We start from the raw sequence: 21,668 nt of genomic DNA, 5'->3' as shown, positions 1-21,668 counted from the left end.
AAACAAAATATTGTAGGGAAATTTTAATGAGGCAGGAAAAACAACATGATGTCACAGATGCAAGAATTGATGTAGTATGACCATTAATAAAATGGTGACATGCCTTGAGATTATGACCTTCCAGGCCATAATATCCCTATTACTCGAATTGATGGATATTTCAGAAGCATCACTTAATCTTCTTCATTTTGCATACCTGAAAAAAAAAATACCAGATTCGCAGTTGAACCTGAGACGGGGGGCAACTATGAGACTATCAGCTGGCATTCTCTTTGATATGATTCAGAGGGATTCATAAGGGAGGATGTAAAGAACAATCCCACTGTTCTGATTATTGAACTTGATTTTAAACTCTGTCCATGCTTTCGACCCTCCTTGGAGGATGACAAGAGGCACATGCCCATATAGATGTCAATTTGGCTTATTATCAGAGAAACTCTTCTCACGATATCTCTAGGTAGTTTACAGAGATCATTGGATTACCCCAGTTCTTCATTCCCGGTTGTTATGCAGATCAACACAAGTAAATCAAACAAAGGAAGAAAATAACGAACCAGCAACATGAAATAAAAGAAGACACACATGTAATGTAATGAAGGGTTAACGTTTTGACACCAGTTGAATATGGCTATATCAAATGCAGAAGAGAAACGAATGCGCTATGGGGCAGGCTGAGCCATAAACAAAATCATATTAACTCTGAGAATTTCTTATGACCACGGATCATGTTCGAACTAAATTGAAAAACAACTATGATAACACAGAATGAATGCACACCTTGGGAGAAGCTATAGCTAACGGGATGAACAAACCAAATCAACTAATGAAATCGGTTAGTGGGAAATATTGTAGAATAAAAAAAAAATGATGACGTGCCGTTATTAACTTTCCTTGTCGAACTGAGTAAAACTCAGTAAGACTCTGTCAACGACATTGATATCAGCATCCAGACGAGCTTGCCAAAGGAAATTTTACCGAATGTTAGTTTAAAGCTGGTGAAAGAAGGGTTTCTAGCATTCAATTGTTGGAGTTCGTTTGATCAGCCAACACATGGCTATTCGATCGAACACCAGGAATCACTATGCTTCCAAAGAAAACAGGAATCACAGTCCAAGACAAATTGGAAATAGAAATCAAATCAAAATAAAATAAAATGAGAGTAGGAGTCAAGGCCAATAGACATCATAATCAAATCGAAATTAGATTAAAATAGGAATGAAACCAAAATAGAGACTGAAATTCCAAGAAGAACAAATGGAAAGTTTATAACTAATTGATGCTGAAATCAAAACAAAATGAAAAAAACAATAATGTAAGCAAGAAATCCAGATGTTGGAACACATTGATTCCGTTAGTTTTGCACATCGGTAGTCTGACTTCGCTATAGGTGAATCGATGTTACCGAGAGGTGCTTCACAAAATGATAGACGAAAGAGGGGCGATCGGGAAAACTAGTAGAAGAAAATCGAATATGAAGGGAGAAGGTGAAAAGACTCGTACCGTTGTTTGCAGAGTTCTGTGGAGGACGGGATTCTCCTTTTTCTTTTATTCTACTCCAGGGACCTTTAGCTAACAGAGAAGATGGGGGGATCAGAGGGAGAACCGGTCTACTTCCTTCCTCCTCTGACCCTTCCCCTGTGCCTCTTTTTATAGAGGGAGGAGGAAGGATCGGGAAGGAAACAGTTTGGATCGAAGGGCTGAGGTGAGAGTGGTCGATTGAAGGGTCTTCTGCCCTTCGATCTCCTGCGATGGATTCTGAAGAAGTCGTTGGGCCTCTTTTAACGGGAGTCCTATTTTTCAGAAATTTTCAAAAGCAACGGTTATTTTCAAAAGTTTTTCTAAAAAGGGGTTTTCACTAAAAGATTTTTATATAAAATAAAAAAGGGTCTCTCAACCGATTTTTCTTTTCTATTTTGATTTGATTTTTTTTCTTTATATTTCTATTTTTTAGTGTTTTTGAGAAATATTTACAAAAGAGGATTTTTCTGAGAATTCGGGTTCGAATTTTAGAAATTTCTTCAGAAAACGGGTTTGGATCCAGGTTTTGAGAAAATATTCGAGTTTTTAATCTCGAATCGAGAAATACAGAGCAGTGGATCCAAATCGACACCGGATGGACTGTCTGAGCCTTTCAGAAATTATTTTTGGTATTTTTGTAATTTTGATTTAAAATTTGGATAATCGGGGCTCAGATTTGGATTTTAATAATGGGTCCGGATCTGAAATGGAGTCAGATCTATAAAATAGAGTTTATTCCAGAAAATCTGAAGAATAACTGAAATTTAGATTGAAATCGACTCAATTTTATCAGAAAATAGGGTTAGGGACAAAAGAGAATATTTACAAAATTTTGAAAAATTTGGGGTGTTCACAACTGTACAGGTATATACGGGTCCAGATCTGGACCTGTATCTCTATTAATTTTGGGTCTGGATTATATCGGGTCTGGACTGAAGAGTCATAGACCCGACCCGATCTGGATGTTATAAACTTAAGTCAAGAAATAGGGCACGCGTTGTTGAAGATTGATGTGCAACTGCTGCAACCTCCTCTCTCCTCCCCTTTCAGCAGCATCAACAAAGCCGATCAAGAAGTTAACAGGTACATGCACGATCTCTAACAAAGGTAACATAATATGAGTAACCACCTTTAGATATGATCGGATAAGAGCCGCATACATCCGAATGCACTAACCCAAAAGGTCTCTTGAAAAAAAAAGTTCTATTGGGAAACATAATAAATTTCATTTTTTCAATAATACAATCTTTGCAAATGATATCTTTTTCATTACAAAATTTTTTCTCAAAAGGAAAAAATACATCTTTTAATAGCTTGGATGTGTAAGTCTTTTATGCCAAGTTTCAACATCTTTATTTTGGACATAGTTACAAAAAAATTTCAAAGGAAGAGACAAAGAATCCATGAAATCTCCTTCCCAAACCAGAGATCATGCACAAAACCACCCTTAGATGAAAAGGAGATTTCACATCCATGGTCAAAATTTTGAGAAACCAAAAAAAGATTTAAATTTAATTTAGGAATAACTCTTACTTTGGGAACAAATTTTTTTTTTTTAAATATTTAGAGTCCAATGTTTCAATATTTTTTATTTTTAAAGCGGTTCCATCAACGGTATAAACACGACAAATTTGAGTTGGTGCATATATCAGACAAGGCATTCTAATGTGGGGTCATATGAAAAGAGGCTCCGGAATCAAGAATCCAAGAATACATACTGGGAGAGGAGGAAGGGCAATGGCGGCACCCATTGTAGAGGATGATGTCTCGAGAATTTTTTGAAGTGCCATGGTTATTTGACCAAGTTGACCAATAGTATCTTTAAGGTCACCTCATCTTTTGTGTTCTTCCTTCTTGAAAGTAGATTCTTCAATGAAAGCCACTTTTTTTTAAGCTTTGGACATGCCGGTCTAATATGATCCAACTCATTGCAAAAGTGACAAACGACCTTCCTTGATACTCCATAGTTATTGTTTCATGAACCATTTTGCCTTCCAAAGTGTGGAGGCTTGTAAGTTCTCACATTGTTTCCGGGCTTAGATACCGCCAACACTTCACCTCCTCCTTTAGTCATATCAAGACGAGTTTCTTCTTGGCATATTTTGGCAACCACATCTTCTAGGGGAAGATGTGTAGATCTATGAAGAAGGAAAAATCTAACTTGTTCGTATTCAGGGCGAAGACCATTAAAAATTGGAAAAATTGTTCTTTTCATTTAATTACGCCCATGTTCCACATCTTCGATGACAACCCACTTAGGCTCCAAAAGTGTCAATTCATCCCATAGAGAGGATAAGGCACTAAAAAAAAATCTCGGACACTCATGTTAATCTTTTCTTGCAAGAAATATTGTCTTACAAGATCTTTTTGGGTATGCATACTCTTTATAAAAAACCAAACATCATTAGCTTTACGAAATTTTGCAATGTTGGCACATATTTTAATGTCAACATTATTCATTAACCATGCAAAATTTTTTGCATGGTTACTCTCCCAATCTTTCACCTTGTTTTGAAAATCAAGAGTGGCTTTGGCACGGTCATCTCCCTCAAGAGCTTTTTCTAGATTTCCTTCAAGCTTGGTAAACTTTAATTGCGGTTCAGGAATTATCCTCATCATTTAACCCCAAAACTTTTTTCCCTTGAGGTTGTTTTCCATGGTGGCGGCTCACATCATATAATTGATACCACTTAGCTTGAAGGAGAGGTCGATATTGGCATCTTTTTTCATAATGAAGATGAGAAAATAGAGGAAAATAAATAGATAAAGAAGAGGGTGGCAAACACACATCCACCACAAGCTTTATGAGCACACAGTCCCTCGATCACCGCAAACAACTTGCTTTAAGGTTCTTTGCTCTAATACCATGTAATGAAATATGCGAAAATATAAAACAAGTGCCTCTAAAGGCTCACAAGATCAACAACACAAAGTACAATTGCACAAGTCCACAATGAGACAATACAAAAGCCAACAATGGCTATAACAAGAGAACAATAATATAAAAAATAATGTCTTTATTTGATAAAATGCTTAAATAATCATTAAAGAGAGACCATTGGGGAGCTCCCAATAGAATCTTTGGGAGTTCCCCAACGGTCATATTTATGACATTTGTGAAGCCCCCAATGACTCTAATGGTCAAATGACCATAGCACCCATGCTCAAAATAAAAAAAGACAGAAAAACAATAAGATAAAATAAAAATAAGAAATGTAAAACTGCTCCTAATGAACAAGGCCTATTACAAGGGAAAAAGACGAAACTGTCCCTGACTATCAAAACAAATTACAAACTTATTTATGACTATATATATATGTATGCTATTTTAACTAGGAGAGCCTTGAATGGGCTCATGCATGTACCTTGGGCATGGTTTGATAAGGCTACTTATGCTGTTCGATCTCTTGATTTTGAGCTGAGCTACCATGATCCAGCCTTGTTTGTGCCATCCACTTCTCAAAGAAGGTATGTGTTGCTCCTATATGTTGATGACATGTTTATTACAAGTAATGATATGTAGAAAATAGAAGTACCAAAAGGAGGTTAACTGACGTCTTTGAAATGAAGGACTTGGGAAATTTAAAATATTTTCATGGCTTGGAAGTTACATACTCAAGGAGGGGCAATTACTTATCACAACATAAGTATGTTACTGATCTTGTTGTGAAGCCCGGACTAACATATGACTCCAAGTTAGCTCTCCCATGGAAGCAAATGTGATGTTGTGGTTTGTTATTATTTACTCGACCATGACAGTAGGTGTAAGCCCGGACACACTATATCTTCTACTTGTTCTGTGAGTAGCTGGGTTCTATGTAGTTAAAAGCCATGACTAGACACCGACTAGTCCGCCTAGTCAGCCTAGGCATAAGTAAAATGCCTAGGCTTTGCAATTCCTAAGTGGGTACCTTAAAAGGTACCAATTTTGCTGACTAGGCACTGACTAAGGCTCCTAGTCGGCGACTAAGCTGCCTCCGACTAGGCATGAGGGCAATTTAGTTATTTATTATTCATATGTGTGTTACTTTGCTTTTGGGATTTTTATGTGAAACATTGAAAGCATTCATAGTTAATTTTAATTGATTATGTTTTATATATATGTGTGTGTTATTTGTTTCTGATGATTTTTTCTATAAAATCCTGAAAGCATGTTTAGTATTATGAGTTATGTATTATGTTATTTATATATGTATGTGTTATTGTGCTTCTGTGAAAGGTTGAAAACATATTTTGTTGATTATACTGAATATGTTATGAATAATTAATATATATATATATATATATTTTGTGTGTGTACAATTTAGATGTATGTATATTCTGGTTATGTATATTAATATATTTTGTGAAAGCATGTGTAATTTTGTACTTGTGTAATAAAAACATCTTATTAATAGAAGTAAACATATTTTTATGTACTTTTTTATATTTTAATTGGGGTACCAACTGATTAGTCTGACTAGTCCCGCCTAGTCTTTTTAGGGGTCTACCGACTAGGCACTGCCTAGCACTTTTGACTACATAGGTTGGGTTGCCTACCCCGTTTGCATTAGAGTGTGACACAATAACCGGAAAAATTCAGGCTTCTTATAGGGGTATTCTTGTACACAAAACCATTTATATGGTTCCTTTGTTGTACCTAAGGGCTCTTGTTCACTACTTTCCTAGTATGACTTTTTTGGAGCATGCATGAATTGAGAAGTCTAGCTATATATATACACCAAAATTTGGTTGAGTTAATGTTAGATACTAAAGGGCTCCACTAGTGTTCTTATACTTCTCAGGCTCATAAAGGATCTTTCAGTAAATAACTACACCCTAATGTACATATTAAATGAAGTCTTCTCGAATGTGATTACAGAGGACCGTCCTTGCTGTTGAAGCTTTCTCCTCATTCAATATTCTTGATAATTATCAATCATCTGGTGCACTTTTTGTTTAATGTACAAATTCTAGATCTAACCTTTTGGATTGTCTAGCATAATTTCTTTACAATTCTAGAATCTTTACTTTAGTCATTATAAAATCCAATGAAAAAAGAGGACCTGGGTGGGATCCGGATCCGACCCGGATCCAAACCTTATAGACCCTCCCCCCTCGTGCTTATTTAAGGCACGAAGAGGGGAAGGGTTTCTCATTCGAAACCCCCCCTCTCTCCCGCAGCTCCCTCAATTCTCTCTCTCTCTCTCTCTCTCTCTGTTTCTCTCTCACCCTCGCCCGATCCTCTCTCCCGCTCTCGTTTTCCTTCCGGCGAGCTCCCTTCCAGCGAGCTTCTGTCCGGTAGACACCCCTTCCGCAGCCGTTATAGGTAACCCCTTCCCTCTCCTCTTCGCTGTCTTCTTCTTCTTCTTCGTTCTCCTTTTCTCTTTTCCGACAAGATGGCAGGGGTGACGCCCCCTGTCACCTGCGTTTAGTCGGTCGATAGGGGTTTTTTAGCCCTTGCCTCGAGTTTTTCAGCAGGCCGGCAGGGGTGACGCCCCTGCCGCCTGCATCTAGTCGGTCAACAGGGTTTTTAGCCCCTGCCTCCCCTTTTTCGACAGGCCGGCAGGGGCAACATCCCCCCTGCTGCCTGTGATAAGGCATTTGGCAGGGGCTTTTGGCCCCTGTCTCGCTTTTTCAGCAAGTCGGCAGGGGCCTTGCCCCTGCTGCCTGAGTAATTTCGACAGTTTTTTTTTTTTTTTTTGCAATGGAGGGCCCAAGCCCTCTCTCTGCCTTCTCAAGATACAAGGGAGGGGCTTGACCCCCTCCCTGTTTCCTTTTTTTTTTCTCGCCAGGGAGGGGCCGAGCCCCCTCCCTGTTTCCTTGTTCTAAGGGTTATGAGGGAGGGGCTCGGCCCCCTCCCCGTTTCTCCTTTTCGCAAAGGAGGGGCTGAGCCCTCTCCCTGTCTCCATGCCTCTTTTCGACTTCCCTGCAAGGGAGGGCGCGCCACCCTCCTCTTGTCCTTTTTATCAAAGGGAGGGCATTGCCGCACCCTCCCCTTTTTTGGTCAAGTTGGCGACCGGCAGGCAGGGGCCGTGCCCCTGCCCCTTTTGTTTTCAGTAGGCTGGCAGGGATGCACCCCTTGCCCTTGCTTCCTTTGCTGGACAGTGGGCAGGCCCCCCCCTCCCTTTTGTTTGTTGTCAGTTTTGCGGGCAGGGGTTGCCCTCTGCCCCTTCTCTCTCTATCGATCGGCGGGCAGGGGCTGCGCCCCAGCCCTTTCTTTATTTTTTTAATATATATATCATGCTAAGTGCTTTGCTCTTTCGCAACTCGCACAACGGATCCCGCTCGTGCCCTGTGGTCCAAGCCCTTTGTTACTTACTCTCGAAGGCAAACGCAACCTTGAGACTCCCCAAGGTAGGAAAAAGTTGCGCAAAGGACAATAGACAAACTAAATTAAGAATTAACATTTAAATATATATATATATATATATATATATATATATATATATATATATATATATATATATATATGTGTGTGTGTGTGTGTGTGTGTGTGTGTGTACTTTTTAACTCAAGGATGCAATTTTGCGATCCTTGTCCTTTCCATTATGTCATTTACTTCGCCGTTGTGCTTTAGTGTAGAGGCTACTGCTTTATGTCATTTACTTCGCCGTCACACTTTAGTGCACAGGCTACTGCTTTATGTCATTTACTTCACCGTCGCGCTTTAGTGCATAGGTTACTGCTTTATGTCATTTACTTCGTTGCCGTGCTTTAATGCACAAGCTATTTACTTTATGCATTTACCTGCTTACGTTTTTACTTAGCCGAAGTACGGTTTTGTACCTCTTGCACTAACACATTTTTGTGCTCAATGCGCAGTTTCTCACGATGATGTTTGCTTGCATTGTGTTCGTAGTCGCACACACTCAATTGTGTTCAGACTCACATTTTTGCTGACGTGCACTTACATAAGTGCAGCCTTGAGCGTATCCCGTTTCACTTGTCGTTTTAAAGGATGTGAGTCACACTTATGCATTTCAGTTCTCTAAAAAGGGACTCCTAGCGCGAACATGTTTTCCCAAAATGCGTAGTTTGCAAAGCAGAAATTGAAAGTCCTTTCTGTCGCAAGATAGAAACCAAGTATCTCAATTTGCTATATTTGGGAGAAGTATGTTTACTACTTCTGTTGCGTATCTGATGTAACTCGAATAACCCTGATGAGGGGCATGAGCAAGTGTTTGGGCGGGATTCTGTTGAGAAACCCGTATCCCGTTTATAAAAACTAGTATCGAGCCATACACAGCATATGGATACTATGATAAACGGATGAGAGATCCGTGGCGATCTCATACTGTGAGAATGACACAAGAGTTGTACTTCTGTTTCGAAAGATAAGACATGCCAAAAATGAGTTTTTTGCATTACATTACATCTTTACAAAACATTGTGTTGGGGTTTCCTTTTGGAGAAACCTATACCCCCTTTCATCATAGCGTACTTTTAGACATGTGCACCATGGTAGTACTACGATGATTGGATGAGACGGTCATGCGACCTCGAATCATGCTACTGGCACAATGCTGAAATCACATAAATAATGATGATTCGCCCTTACAGGCAAGATGCTCGAGTTGGGTCGAAAGACTAGAACATGCAGAATGGGTCTTCAGTTAAATAAAACCTGAAGCACCCATTCGACCAACTGTTTCTCATCAAGGGAGATGATGAGAATGTACAAAAACTCCGATGGACAGGTTGTTAAGAACCACCCATCGGGCAATGACTCAGTGTCCCCAGTCATCGGAGTTAGGGGACGAGACTACTAGAGATTATCCTAGGTGGTAGATCCCATAGATTTCTGTAGAAGTAGGATGCATCTATTGTCTACGTACGCCTTTGGGGAATCTCTCTCGGTCACCGACCGTCCCCTTATGAGCGAACTCATCTAGCTATTCAGGGTATTGAAAATACATGACATAATAGACCTCCAAACTAGTCTTAGTTGTTTCTACGATTCGTGCCTTACGCGTACCTGCAAGCTAGCTAATTATCGAAACAAAAGTTATACTGCTCACATTACTTGTTAGATGCGCACTGTGTGTTGATTAACTGCTAATACTAGTTATAGCATTTCTTTTGCATTGATTAACTGTTGATGCTAGTAGTAGTTTTTCACTCGTTTAAACTGCTAAGCATGATAAAATTAAATCTAAGTGCTTAATTCAGTTCTCTACTGTCTTTTGTGCACCTACCAATTTTTCGTGAAACTGACCCATTTCATGGGTACATGTGACGAATAGGTTGCGAAACAGGCGATGACGTGATTGCGAGACGGTTCGAGATCCCACTATTTCTGCTGGCTGCTAGCATCCTAGCCTTTTTGGTTTTTGGCACGGGTTTTCTCAGAAAACCCTAATTTTGTACAACTTGAAGTTATTCCTAATACAAAGGGCGTATTAAAATGTTTGCAAGTTACTTCTGTTTGAAAATGTGGATTTTTACGCTAACGCGCCCAAGGTTGTCAACTTGCCTTTCACCTTTCTTATTCAAAGAAAAATCGTTTTCACTGATTTGTTAAACAAAACTCTGAAAAGAAAAAGAACTTTCTAGTCTTTTGAACTTTTTGGAAAGGTTTATAAGTTTGAAATTTTGGGGCGTTACAGTCATTGCTAACATACTGCAAGGTTCATTTTCCAAGATGGTCAAGAATCAAAGCATACAGTTGATGAAGATCAGCATGTCGTATTCAACCCAAATCATTGTGTTAGAGCCAACCTTAGCGCATCAAATTAGTATATTAACAGGACAAAAATGTAATGAACTTGATCAAGGGTTAGTTTTGGCTTTTGGATATTAGATCTTTGCAAATGAATGTGTACCACAATAAAGTATCAAGGTTTAGTTCTAGAATAGATGTATTGTATGTATGTATGTATTGAGAGAGAGAGAGAGAGAGAGTCTACAACAATGACCAAACGACTCTTCTCCATCTATCGAGTGATTTTGTTAAAATGTAAACTGCAATATATATATATATATATATTATTTAATATTATTATATTTTCTTTTATTATTTTCTTTTTCTATTTTTTATTTTCTTTTTTAGCATCTAGTTCAATAGAAACTAGATATTTTGATCCAGTCAAGTTCCTGTTGGAACTTGACTGTGCAAGTAGCTGTTGGACTGTAGTCCAACAGCTACAATAAATGCTGTTGGACTATAGTCCAACAACTATATTAAGAGACGTTGGAATCCAACGTCTCTTTTTGGAGAGCTCAAAATGAGCTCTCCTCTCTCTCCCATTGTTTTGTATATATAGGGGTGAACCCCTTCAATGTAAATTACCATGCTTCTTAAGCATTTTGTTCATGAATAAAGTATTTTTATTTTTCAAGTGTTCTTCCCTTTATACCCTTTCAAGGGTCATGCTTGTAGTGTCTCCAATAGACACTTGTTTGTGAGTTATTTGTGCATTTGTTGAAGACCACCATTTCATTACATGGTATCAAAGCTACGAAATCCTTAGATCTTGAAGTGCTTCCGCCTCGATTTTCGTGCCACATTTACAAAAGGTGTTTCATCACCTTGTTCTTGGCTCAAGAAGATTTGTTTGAAGAAAGGCGAACTTGTGCTACAAAAAAATTTGGTTTTGTATCCTCTCTTATTCCTTTGTCTACTCTTTTTCTTTTCTTTTTATTGTTCTCTCTCTCTCCTCCTATTTATTCCTCTCTTACCCTTGTAAAAGATGGATGACAATGATAATATCACCATCATTCCTATGAAGCTAAATGATACTAACTATGTAATGTGGGCTTCGATTATGAAGCACCACATTTGGGGAAAAGGTTTATGGGGTATAGTGGATGGTTCCGATTTGGAACCTAAACTATCTCTTACCAAGAAAGAGGGTGATAAAGAGGTTCCTCTAACGGAAGAAGAGAAGAGTAAGGCGTTAGCCACTTATGAAAAGAAATGGAAAGAATGGAGGATAGGGCATGCAAAAATTATGTCATGGCTCATCAATAGCATAGACATTAAAAAATGCTCTAGTCTAGCTAAGTTTGAGCATGCCGATAAGGCTTGGGAATACCTCAAAAACATGTATTCCCTTAAAGATATTGCACATGTATGCAATTTACAAGATAAAGTTCGGACAATGACTCAAAAAGATAAAACTATTCGAGAATATTATAATGAGTTGTCCGAACTTTGGGAAGAGTTGGCTCTTCTTGAGCCCAAATGGCATTGTGCCGAAGACATCGAGCTTCGCCAAAAGCAACTCGATATGGAACATTTCTATCAATTTGTGAATGGTCTAAGGCCGGAGTTTGAATCCACCAAATCGGCCCTTTTACATCGTGAAAAAATTCCTTCTATTGTTGATACTATAGAAGAGCTCACTATGGAGGAAAATAGACTTAGAAAAAGTACTCCAAAAGTTGATGATGACTCCGTTTTAGCTGTATCTAGACCGGGGAATCATACTCGTACTTACAAGCCGCCTCATTTTGGAAGGCAAAACGGCGACTTTGATAAAAGAAAAGTTATTTGTCATCATTGTCATGAACCGGGGCACTATAGGCCTCAATGTCCAAAGTTAAAAAGAAGAGAAGAAAAAAGAGTTGCATCTGTTGAATCTGAGTCAAAAGATCAAGATGCACCTGTGTCTATGGCTCAACTGATGGAAATCCTTCAACCTCTTCTCAAAGGGGTATCCTCCTCAACCGAAGCCTCAACTGGAGCGGCAGTTGCATCTTTCTCCGGTCCAGGTAACTTTCCTTGGCTTTTAGATTCTGGTGCTTCTTTTCATATGACCCCAAATGTTAATAGTCTATCCGAATGTCTTAAAAATGACTCAAGTGTGTCAAAGGTTTTTACAGCCGATGGCACATCTCTCGAAGTAAAAGGAATAGGATGTTTTGAAAAAATCTTCAAAAATCCAAAAGATTTTTTATCCCAGAAGTTAGATATATCCCTAAACTTAATTTGAATCTCTTATCTGTCTCGCAAATATCTGATTATGGATGTAATATCTCCTTCTCTTCTCATGGTTGTTGGGTATAGGATCGCCAGTCAGGGAAGCTGATTGGGGAAGGCCATAGAGAAGGAGGACTTTATTACATGGCCTTTTTGGAATTACCCAAGAATGCATTTTGTTATAATATTCAGAAATTAGAATTGGATTTATGGCACAAAAGGCTTGGCCATCCTCATATGTCTAAAATTCAATATTTTCCAAGTTTGGAAAAATTTTGTAATTCTGAAATTTTTTCTTGTAAAGACTGCATTCTTGGCAAAATGAAAAGGTTACCATTTCTTAGTAGAACTTTTGTTTCCTCACGACCACTTGAGTTAATACATTCGGATGTTTGGGGCCCCGCACCAGTTATTTCCAAAGGTGGTTATACATATTATGTCATTTTTGTTGATGACTTTTCTAGACATACTTGGATTTATTTTCTTAAACATAAATCTGATGTCTTTGCTAACTTCCAAATATTTCATAAAATGGTTAAAAATAAGTTTCAAAATGATATTTCTGTTTTTCGCACTGATTTAGGGGGAGAATTTATGTCCAACGAATTCAAAGACTATCTCAATTTACATGGTATTACACATCAAAGATCATGTCCACACACTCCACAACAGAATGGCCTAGCCGAACGCAAACATCGGCACATTATGGAAACTACTAGGACATTGCTAATTGCAAATCAAGTTCCAAAAAGTTTTTGGGCTGAAGCGGTCCTAACTGCCACCTACCTCATTAATAGGATGCCATCTTCCTCATTAAAGAATACAACTCCAATAGAAAAGCTTGTTAATTTAACTCCAGATTATTCTAGATTAAGAGTCTTTGGATGCAAATGTTTTGTTTTCACCAACAGAAATGATAAACTCTCTCCTCGTGCAATCCCATGTGCCTTTTTAGGATATGCTGATAATCAAAAAGGCTACAGGTGTTTCGATTTTCAAAATGACAAATTATATGTGTCAAGAAATGTATCTTTTTTGGAAAAAGAAAGCTTCTTTGAATTTGAAAAATCCAAGGGTGTCACTGAATACTCATTTTTAATTGATCCAACTTCAAAATCCAATGAATGTGATGTTGGATGCGACCTTGACAATGATCAAAGTCCTATTGTTGTTGAAAATGATGATAATGAAGAGCAAATCCATAGGGATGTTAGTCTACAATATTCAAGACGTAGAGAGCAAAATCTTCCATGTGCATTACAAAAATACTCTGAAGTCCCACCTAGAAGAACGTCTAGAATCTCTAAACCTCCAGAAAAATTTGTCTTATGAATCTTTTTCACCCACGTATAGGGCCGCCATTACATTAATACAATCATATGTTGAACCATCATCCTATTCTCAAGCAAAAAATCATATAGAATGGATAGAAGCCATGAAAATAGAATTGGATGCACTAGAAAAGGCCAATACTTGGACGATACAAGATATTCCTCCGGGTAAGAAACCTATAGGTTGTAGGTGGGTATACAAAGTCAAAACCAAAAGTGATGGGACCCTGGAAAGATATAAGGCCCGTTTAGTAGCAAAATGATATGCCCAAGAGTATGGCATCGATTATGAAGAAACATTTGCTCCTGTGGCCCGTATGACCACTGTTAGAACTTTAATAGCCTTGGTCTCCATTAGAACATGGCCTATCTTTCAATTAGATGTCAAAAATGCTTTCCTGAATGGGAATCTCGTTGAAGAAGTATACATGGAAGCCCCACCTGGTATTAGTATCCCTAAGGGTAAAGCTCTTCGTCTAGAAAAAGCTCTTTATGGTCTTAAACAGGCTCCAAAAGCCTGGTATGACCGATTTAGTCATGTTATGCTTGATATTGGTTTTCAACCTTGTTTAACTGACACTGCTTTGTTTGTTAAGAAATCTGCTGCAAGCATCATTATTCTTCTTCTCTATGTGGACGATATGATCATCACCGGAGGCGACAAACAGGGAGTTGCAAATATCAAATCTCTTCTTAAAACTCACTTTGAAATGACTGACTTAGGTTTATTAAGATATTTTTTAGGCATTGAAGTTGCTTATTCCCCTCGGGGGTATTTGATATCTCAATCTAAATTTGCTCTTGATATCGTTTCCAGGTCTGGAATTACAGATGATAAGAAAGTAGATACTCCAGAAGTTGTCAATGTTAAAATGAAAATTGATGATGGAGAACTTCTTGATGATCCTACTCCTTATGGACAACTTGTTGGAGCTCTTTCTTATCTTTCCATTACTAGGCCAGATATAACTCATGCGGTTCATACAGTCAGTCAGTTTCAGCATGTTCCCACCTCCGTGCACATGGGAGCGATTTTGCGTATTATTAGATACTTAAAATCCTCTCTTTCACGAGGACTCTTCTTGTCTGCTTCATCTTCATTAAATTTAATTGCATATACTGATGCTGACTGGGGAGGTGATCCCAATAATAGATACTCAACTACTGGTTTTTGTGTGTTCCTAGGTGAAACCTTAATTTCGTGGAGGTGCAAGAAGCAGCAGAAAGTCTCTCTTTCCTCCACCGAAGCTGAATACAGAGCCATGGCAACCACCACTATGGAGGTTGTTTGGCTCAGACGATTGCTAGCAGATATGGGAGCTAAAGCAACGCAAGCTTCAAAGATGTGCTGTGACAACAAAAGTGCGATCTACATTGCAAGCAACCGGACATTCCATGAGCGCACTAAACACATTGAGATGGACTGTCACTATGTCAGAGAGGAATACTTACATGGAACCATTGATCTGCCATATGTTACATCAGAATATCAATTAGCAGACTTCTTCACCAAGCCTCTCGCTGCTCCCAGATTTCACTTCCTCTTAGACAAACTTTCGCTCATTGTGCCGTAAGTTTGAAGGGGAGTGTTAAAATGTAAACTGCAATATATATATATATATTATTTAATATTATTATATTTTCTTTTATTATTTTCTTTTTCTATTTTTTTATTTTCTTTTTTAGCATCTAGTTCAATAGAAACTAGATATTTTGATCCAGTCAAGTTCCTGTTGGAACTTGACTGTGCAAGTAGCTGTTGGACTGTAGTCCAACAGCTACAATAAATGCTGTTGGACTGTAGTCCAACAACTATAATAATAAATGCTGTTGGACTGTAGTTCAACAGCTATATTAAGAGACGTTGGAATCCAACGTCTCTTTTTGGAGAGCTCAAAATGAGCTCTCCTCTCTCTCCCATTGTTTTGTATATATAGGGGTGAACCCCTTCAATGTAAATTACCATGCTTCTTAAGCATTTTGTTCATGAATAAAGTATTATTTATTTTTCAAATGTTCTTCCCTTTATACCCTTTCAAGGGTCATGCTTGTAGTGTCTCCAATAGACACTTGTTTGTGAGTTATTTGTGCATTTGTTGAAGACCACCATTTCATTACAGATTTGCCAACTAGACCCTGCATATTTGACTTCTATAGTTCATCTTGTAAAGCACACGTGTTTCTCTTCAAAGATCATCTACTGGACTGTCCTCATACAGCATCTGGTTGGCTCTCTGTAGGCTTCTAATTTTCCTGATTGGCAATGCTTTTGCTTCACTGATTTTTCATGTATGTTTGTTGCATCTGAATCTGTTACTGGCCAAATTGATCTGGCATCAGTATGGAAAGGCTAACAATTTTGATTTGTGATTTTTCACTGTCGTTTACGTAAACTCATTGTAAACAAATTATTGATTTGTTAGTAATCATCTTGTGTACATTACTGATATTATGGATATGTTGACAGTTTTATCTTTAATTCTTGGATTGTTTACCTTTATTATATCAAACTGCATGGGTGCTTATTTATTTCTTGGGATATACTGCACAGGTTCAACCATGTGTTGGTATTTGGAGTGATAAATGCAAGTCAAAATATGGTAGAAGGCGGCCATTTATTTTCCTTGGGACTCTCATGATCTGTATAGCAGTGAGTTATGGAAATTTATGCCTTGGAATATTTCTAAAGCTTTATAATGAATTATTTTTTAACCAGAAAAATGTGTCTTGGAAATTAGGTCACAATAATAGGATTTTCTGCAGACATTGGATACATATTAGGGGACACAAAGGAGCATTGCAGGTAGTGGATTCTCTTTCATAACACGTTTTCCTTTTCTTAGGCTACTAGAGTTTTTGTTGAATTTTATGCAAATACAGAACTTATAAAGGCACTCGAACACGGGCTGCTCTTGTGTTTATAATTGGATTTTGGATGCTGGACCTTGCTAATAATACCGTGCAAGTAAGCCATTGCCTCTTTCTACATTTTGAATCTGTTTAGTATATGTGCATCTGCTATCATATCCTATTTGTGTGTATGGTACTATAGTTGAAGATGGCACACTTCCTTTTTCTGGGCCGGTAACCTCCTGTCTTTGCTGTTACTGTAGGGCCCAGCACGTGCTCTGCTAGCTGATCTCTCAGGTGATTGGAAGCTTACACCAATGATTTAAAGAGTGTCCAGCGTTGGCTCATTTCATTCAGAACATATTTCCTGTTCATTTTGATCAATGTATTCTGAACAGTTTTTCTTTCTTTCTTTAGGTCCAGATCAACGACATGTTGCAAATGCAATATTCTGCTCATGGATGGCAGCTGGAAATATTCTTGGATATTCTTCTGGAGCTAGTGGAAATTGGCACAGGTCTTGTGTACTTGGAGGATCTACATTATTCTGAATCTTTGTGTTCTTTTGTTCTCATTACGTTCTCATATGTAGATGGTTTCCTTTCCTAACAACAAAAGCATGTTGTGAAGCCTGTGGGAATTTGAAAGCGGCCTTTCTTGTAGCTGTGGTGAGAATTTGTTATTACCAATATCTGATCTTTGTCTTTTGACTCCCAGCATTTATTGTCTCATTGCGATTCAAAATTGTTTGCTACGAAATGTGGTTGTTGGTGCGAGGGATGCAGTCAGCACCCAATCATTTTTGTCCAATTTTCAGGCTAGGTTGAAGTATGGCTGTGACTAAAACTGCCCCCACCCACCTTTTTTCTTCAACTTTCAGAGGGAGGAAAGAAGAGAGAGAGATAAGAAAATGATAAAAAACCTCATTTCTGAAGATTTTTTGATATTGATGGATCCCCTTTAGAGTATGTGTATATTCTATAAAGTTATATATTTTTATTTATTTTTAAAGGTTTCTTTCTAAAAACCTACCCAGTTATTTCTTATGGTTGAGATTCAAACCCAAGGAACCTCATAATGCAAAAACATACATTATTTCTTTATAGCTTTTCAAATGCATACTCATTTTAACCATCCTTATCTTATACATGGCTAGTAACTAGTAAATATAAGATCTTACACATCTTATCCTCATTACCCTTTCTACATTCATGAAATTCCCATTGCTTCCCTCTCGCACTCAACACATCTCTCTCTCCCCCTCTCTCTCTTCAGTATTAGTGATCGATATATTAGAGGTGCAAATAGATTGGAGACACAAGCAAGATCTGACATTTCAAATCTTAATTGAAATTGTGTGCAATCGACCAAAAACTGTGTTTGGATCCAAATGAAATTCAATGGGATATAGTTAAATCTGAATGCAACCCTAATATGTACTTGATCCTATTTTAAGGATTCATACTTTGAAATAAAGTGTCGAATTCTGATAAGGGATCTGACAAATTCCAATCGGCATGACATACTCATTTTGCTGTTGTATCTTTAGAGTTTATGTTTGCTAAGAGAGAGAGAGAGAGAGAGAGAGAGAGAGAGAGAGAGAGAGAGAGAGAGAGAGATCTCAAATAAAATTAACATGATCACATCTCCATTCATAATATACACAAAAAGGAATTCACATTCAACTGTACTAGCACGCTATCACAATAATTTAAACAATTTTAAAAGCATCAAATAACCTTACCAGTGATGGAGACTGCTCTAGAGCATGAGGCATGACTTGCTGACATTTCTTGGACAGGGCTCAATTTTCAAAAAAAGACTTTTAGTACATAAAATATGGTAAAATATAAGATTTTGTGGTGTGATCTGATACCAAATCTGTAACGACCCCAACTAGTACCCGTGAAAAAGTGGTAATTTTTTTTTAAAACAATTACATAAACATTCCCAAAGACCCGGGGCATTTACAGTTATAACATATTCACAACCACAAGGGATCTTATATTACCATCATCCAAAACACACCAACTTTATTAATTAAAATCACATAGTCCAGACGACATGCAAATAGATATAAATAAGCAAAACATGGAGCCACACTGTCTCAGGAAAAGTATGTGAAGTAGTTGTGTAGCCCTCGCAGCTCCTCGCAAAAGCATCTCCTTTCACTAGGTGTTAGAGACTATAAAACACAAAAGTGGCGTAATCACATCTCTCTTCACCAGTAGTGGCGCCAGATCTTCAATGCAAAGACCACTGCCGCTAACTCCAAGTCATGCGTGGGGTAATTTTTCTCGTGCACCTTCAGCTGCCGAGAAGCGTATGCGATGACCTTTCTGTGCTGCATAAGAATACAACCCAGTCCGGTTCTCGAAGCATCGTTGTATACTATGAATCCACCCGTCCCAGAGGGCAACGTCAAAACTGAGGCTACAATCAACCTCCTCTTCAGCTCCTGGAAGCTCTCCTCACACTGAGGTGACCACTCAAACTTCACCGCCTTCTGCAATAGTCGAGTCATTGGGGCAGCTATACGTGAGAAGTCCTGAATAAATCGACGGTAGTAACCGCCAATCCCAAGAAACTCCTGATGTCCGACACCGTCTTCGGCTGCTCCCATGACAAAACAACCTCCACCTTGGCTGGATCGACCTCAACGCCCTTCACAGAGATCACGTGGTCGAGAAACATCACCCTATCGAGCCAGAATTCAGATTTTGAGTACTTAGCATAAAACTGATGTTCTCTCAGTGTCTATAATACAATCCGTAGATGCTCTTGGTGCTCCTCCATGCTCTCTGAGTAGATAAGAATATCATCGATAAACACGATGACAAAAGAATCCAGCCACAAACTAAAGACTCGATTCATAAGGTCCATAAATGTTGCAGGGGCATTGGTGAGTCCAAAAGACATCACCAAAAACTCATAATGCCCGTATTTGGACCTGAATGCGGTCTTCAAAATATCCTCCGCCTTGATGCACAATTGATGGTACCTAGAACGAAGGTCGAACTTCAAGAGCACCTTTGCCTTCCTCAGCTGATCGAACAAATCATCGATCCTGGGCAAGGGGTACTTGTTCTTCATCGTCACCTAGTTCAATATACAATAATCAATACAAAGCCGCATCAAACTATCCTTCTTCTTGACAAAGAGTACCGGTGCACCCCAAGAAGATACACTTGGCCTTATAAAGCCTTTTTCAAGAAGCTCGTGCAACTGCTTCTTCAACTCCACTAACTCTGCAGGTGCCATGCGATACGGTGCTCGAGAAACAGGTATCGTACCCAGCACTAACTCCATCGAGAACTCAATCTCTCTATGCGGTGGTAAACAAGGCAAGTCCTCGGAAAAAATATTCGGAAACTCGCGAACAACGTCTAACTGCTCTAAGGGTGTCACCTCACTGTCCTGCGCGGACACACTAGCTAAGAGCACCATGCAACCCTGCTTGTGGTACTTGGAGATCTTTAAAGATGAAACTATCTTCACCTCACTCGCCGGTCTAATCGAATGAAATAACAATGCAGACAAATCAGGATGCTCCAAAAGGACTTTCTTACCTCGACACTAGAGGGTAGCATTATGTCTGGACAACTTGTCTATACCCAGAATGACAAGAAGAGGATGCACCCATAGGTGACATCACATCGAGAGCCTTATCAAGGCTAGAAGGAACCAATTCGAGCAAATTCGCAAACAAAGCAGAAATAAAATTGTGGGTTGCACCCGAATCAAACATCACACGAGTATAATGATCGACGACTAAGAAGATACCTTCGATCAGATGAGGTTGATTGTCCTACGTAGCGGTCGTAGCAGCATAGACCCACCCGTTGGTCCTACACTGACCCTGCTGCTGCTGAGGCCTCTGCTGCTGCTGCGGTGGCTGCTGCTGTCCTCCCTGAGCCGCTGGCTTGTTCGGACAATATGAAGCAATGTGCCCAAGCTACTCACACTGGTAGCAAACCCCCTTGAACATCGAACAAAAGCCTAGAGGATGACTTTTGTTGCACTTGCGACATACTGATTGGGCCTTCCCCTGCTTTTGTTTCTGCTTAGGTCGTCCCTGCTGCGCCCTGCTGACGTCCCTCTCGGGTCTGCTGCCTCTTGCCACCTTGCGCCTTCCTACCTGCAAGTGGGTTCTTTCTCGTTCCACTGGTTGTGTTACCGCCGTCGCCACCCTTCTTCTGAGATTCATTTCTAGACCTCTCCCATTCTTTCGTAAGGACTGTAACTGACTCTATTGCATCGGCCAAAGTAGTAGGCCAGTTCATCATCACGCAGACTCGAAGTCTGTTCTTCAGCCCACGCACGAACTTGGTCTCCCTCGCCTTATCACCGTTGAACAAGTTCGGATAGTACCGTTTTAAGCTCCTGAATTTGGTCGCGTAGTCTACCAAATTCATGTTTCCCTGAGTAAGCTCAAGAAACCGCTGCTGCATCTGCTCCCGAGCGAAGGAGGGAAAATAGGTATCCAAGAACTCCTCCCTAAACACCTCCTAGAGAATCTCGTCCACTCCAGCGTACTTCACCCTTTGTAGGGTGTCCCACCACTCCTTGGCATCACTTTTTAGACAGTACGTGCCAAAAGCGGTCTTCCTGTCCTCGGGGATAGGTAGGACGTCGAACGCCCGCTCAGTCTCTTCAATCCAGCTTTCAGCTGCCTCGGGTCGGCCTTCCCTGCGAAAGTTAGTGAATCCAACTTCAGGAATCGCTCGTAAGTGACGTTGCTAGGGTTCAGAGCAACCTTGGCAGGATGGACACACGTAGCTGTCTGCGTCGCCTGCGCCGTCACAGTCTCAGTCAGAGTGTGGAGGGCATTCATCATGAAATCCCTTTGGTCCTGCCAATCCGCGGGAGCACCAGAAGAAGTCGAAGCGCCCTTGCGTCGATACATCTAAAACATGAAAATCTTTAGAGAGTCATACCTTGATCGATCATACCCTCTTCGGATTGATCCCGTACGCTTACAAAAAATGCAATAATACAAGTACATCATAATTTCTTAATTCATATTGCAAAAATTAAGAATTAAACCACAAATACATGAGAAATTC

The 21,668-nt window shown here is 39.3% G+C and overlaps 1 protein-coding gene across 2 annotated transcripts in view; it reads left to right on the top strand.

The window, feature by feature from the left end:
• The window catches only part of SUT2 (sucrose transporter 2), a 161,367-nt gene that overhangs the window by 76,900 nt on the left and 62,799 nt on the right, over positions 1–21,668 (top strand). Inside the window, exons 3-8 of one of the 2 annotated variants that reach the window (XM_089992726.1) lie at positions 16,304–16,402; positions 16,491–16,555; positions 16,633–16,717; positions 16,866–16,899; positions 17,020–17,119; positions 17,195–17,270. In XM_089992726.1, coding sequence (XP_089848852.1) covers positions 16,304–16,402; positions 16,491–16,555; positions 16,633–16,717; positions 16,866–16,899; positions 17,020–17,119; positions 17,195–17,270 — 459 coding nt within the window. The remainder of the gene's footprint in view (positions 1–16,303; positions 16,403–16,490; positions 16,556–16,632; positions 16,718–16,865; positions 16,900–17,019; positions 17,120–17,194; positions 17,271–21,668) is intronic. The other variant, XM_089992727.1, reaches the window with a different exon arrangement.

This window comes from Nuphar pumila, chromosome 17 (genome assembly GCF_984573655.1).
Source record: "Nuphar pumila chromosome 17, dmNupPumi1.hap1.1, whole genome shotgun sequence".
Classification (NCBI taxonomy): Eukaryota; Viridiplantae; Streptophyta; class Magnoliopsida; order Nymphaeales; family Nymphaeaceae; genus Nuphar; species Nuphar pumila.
This window is presented reverse-complemented; position numbering and strand designations above follow the sequence as displayed.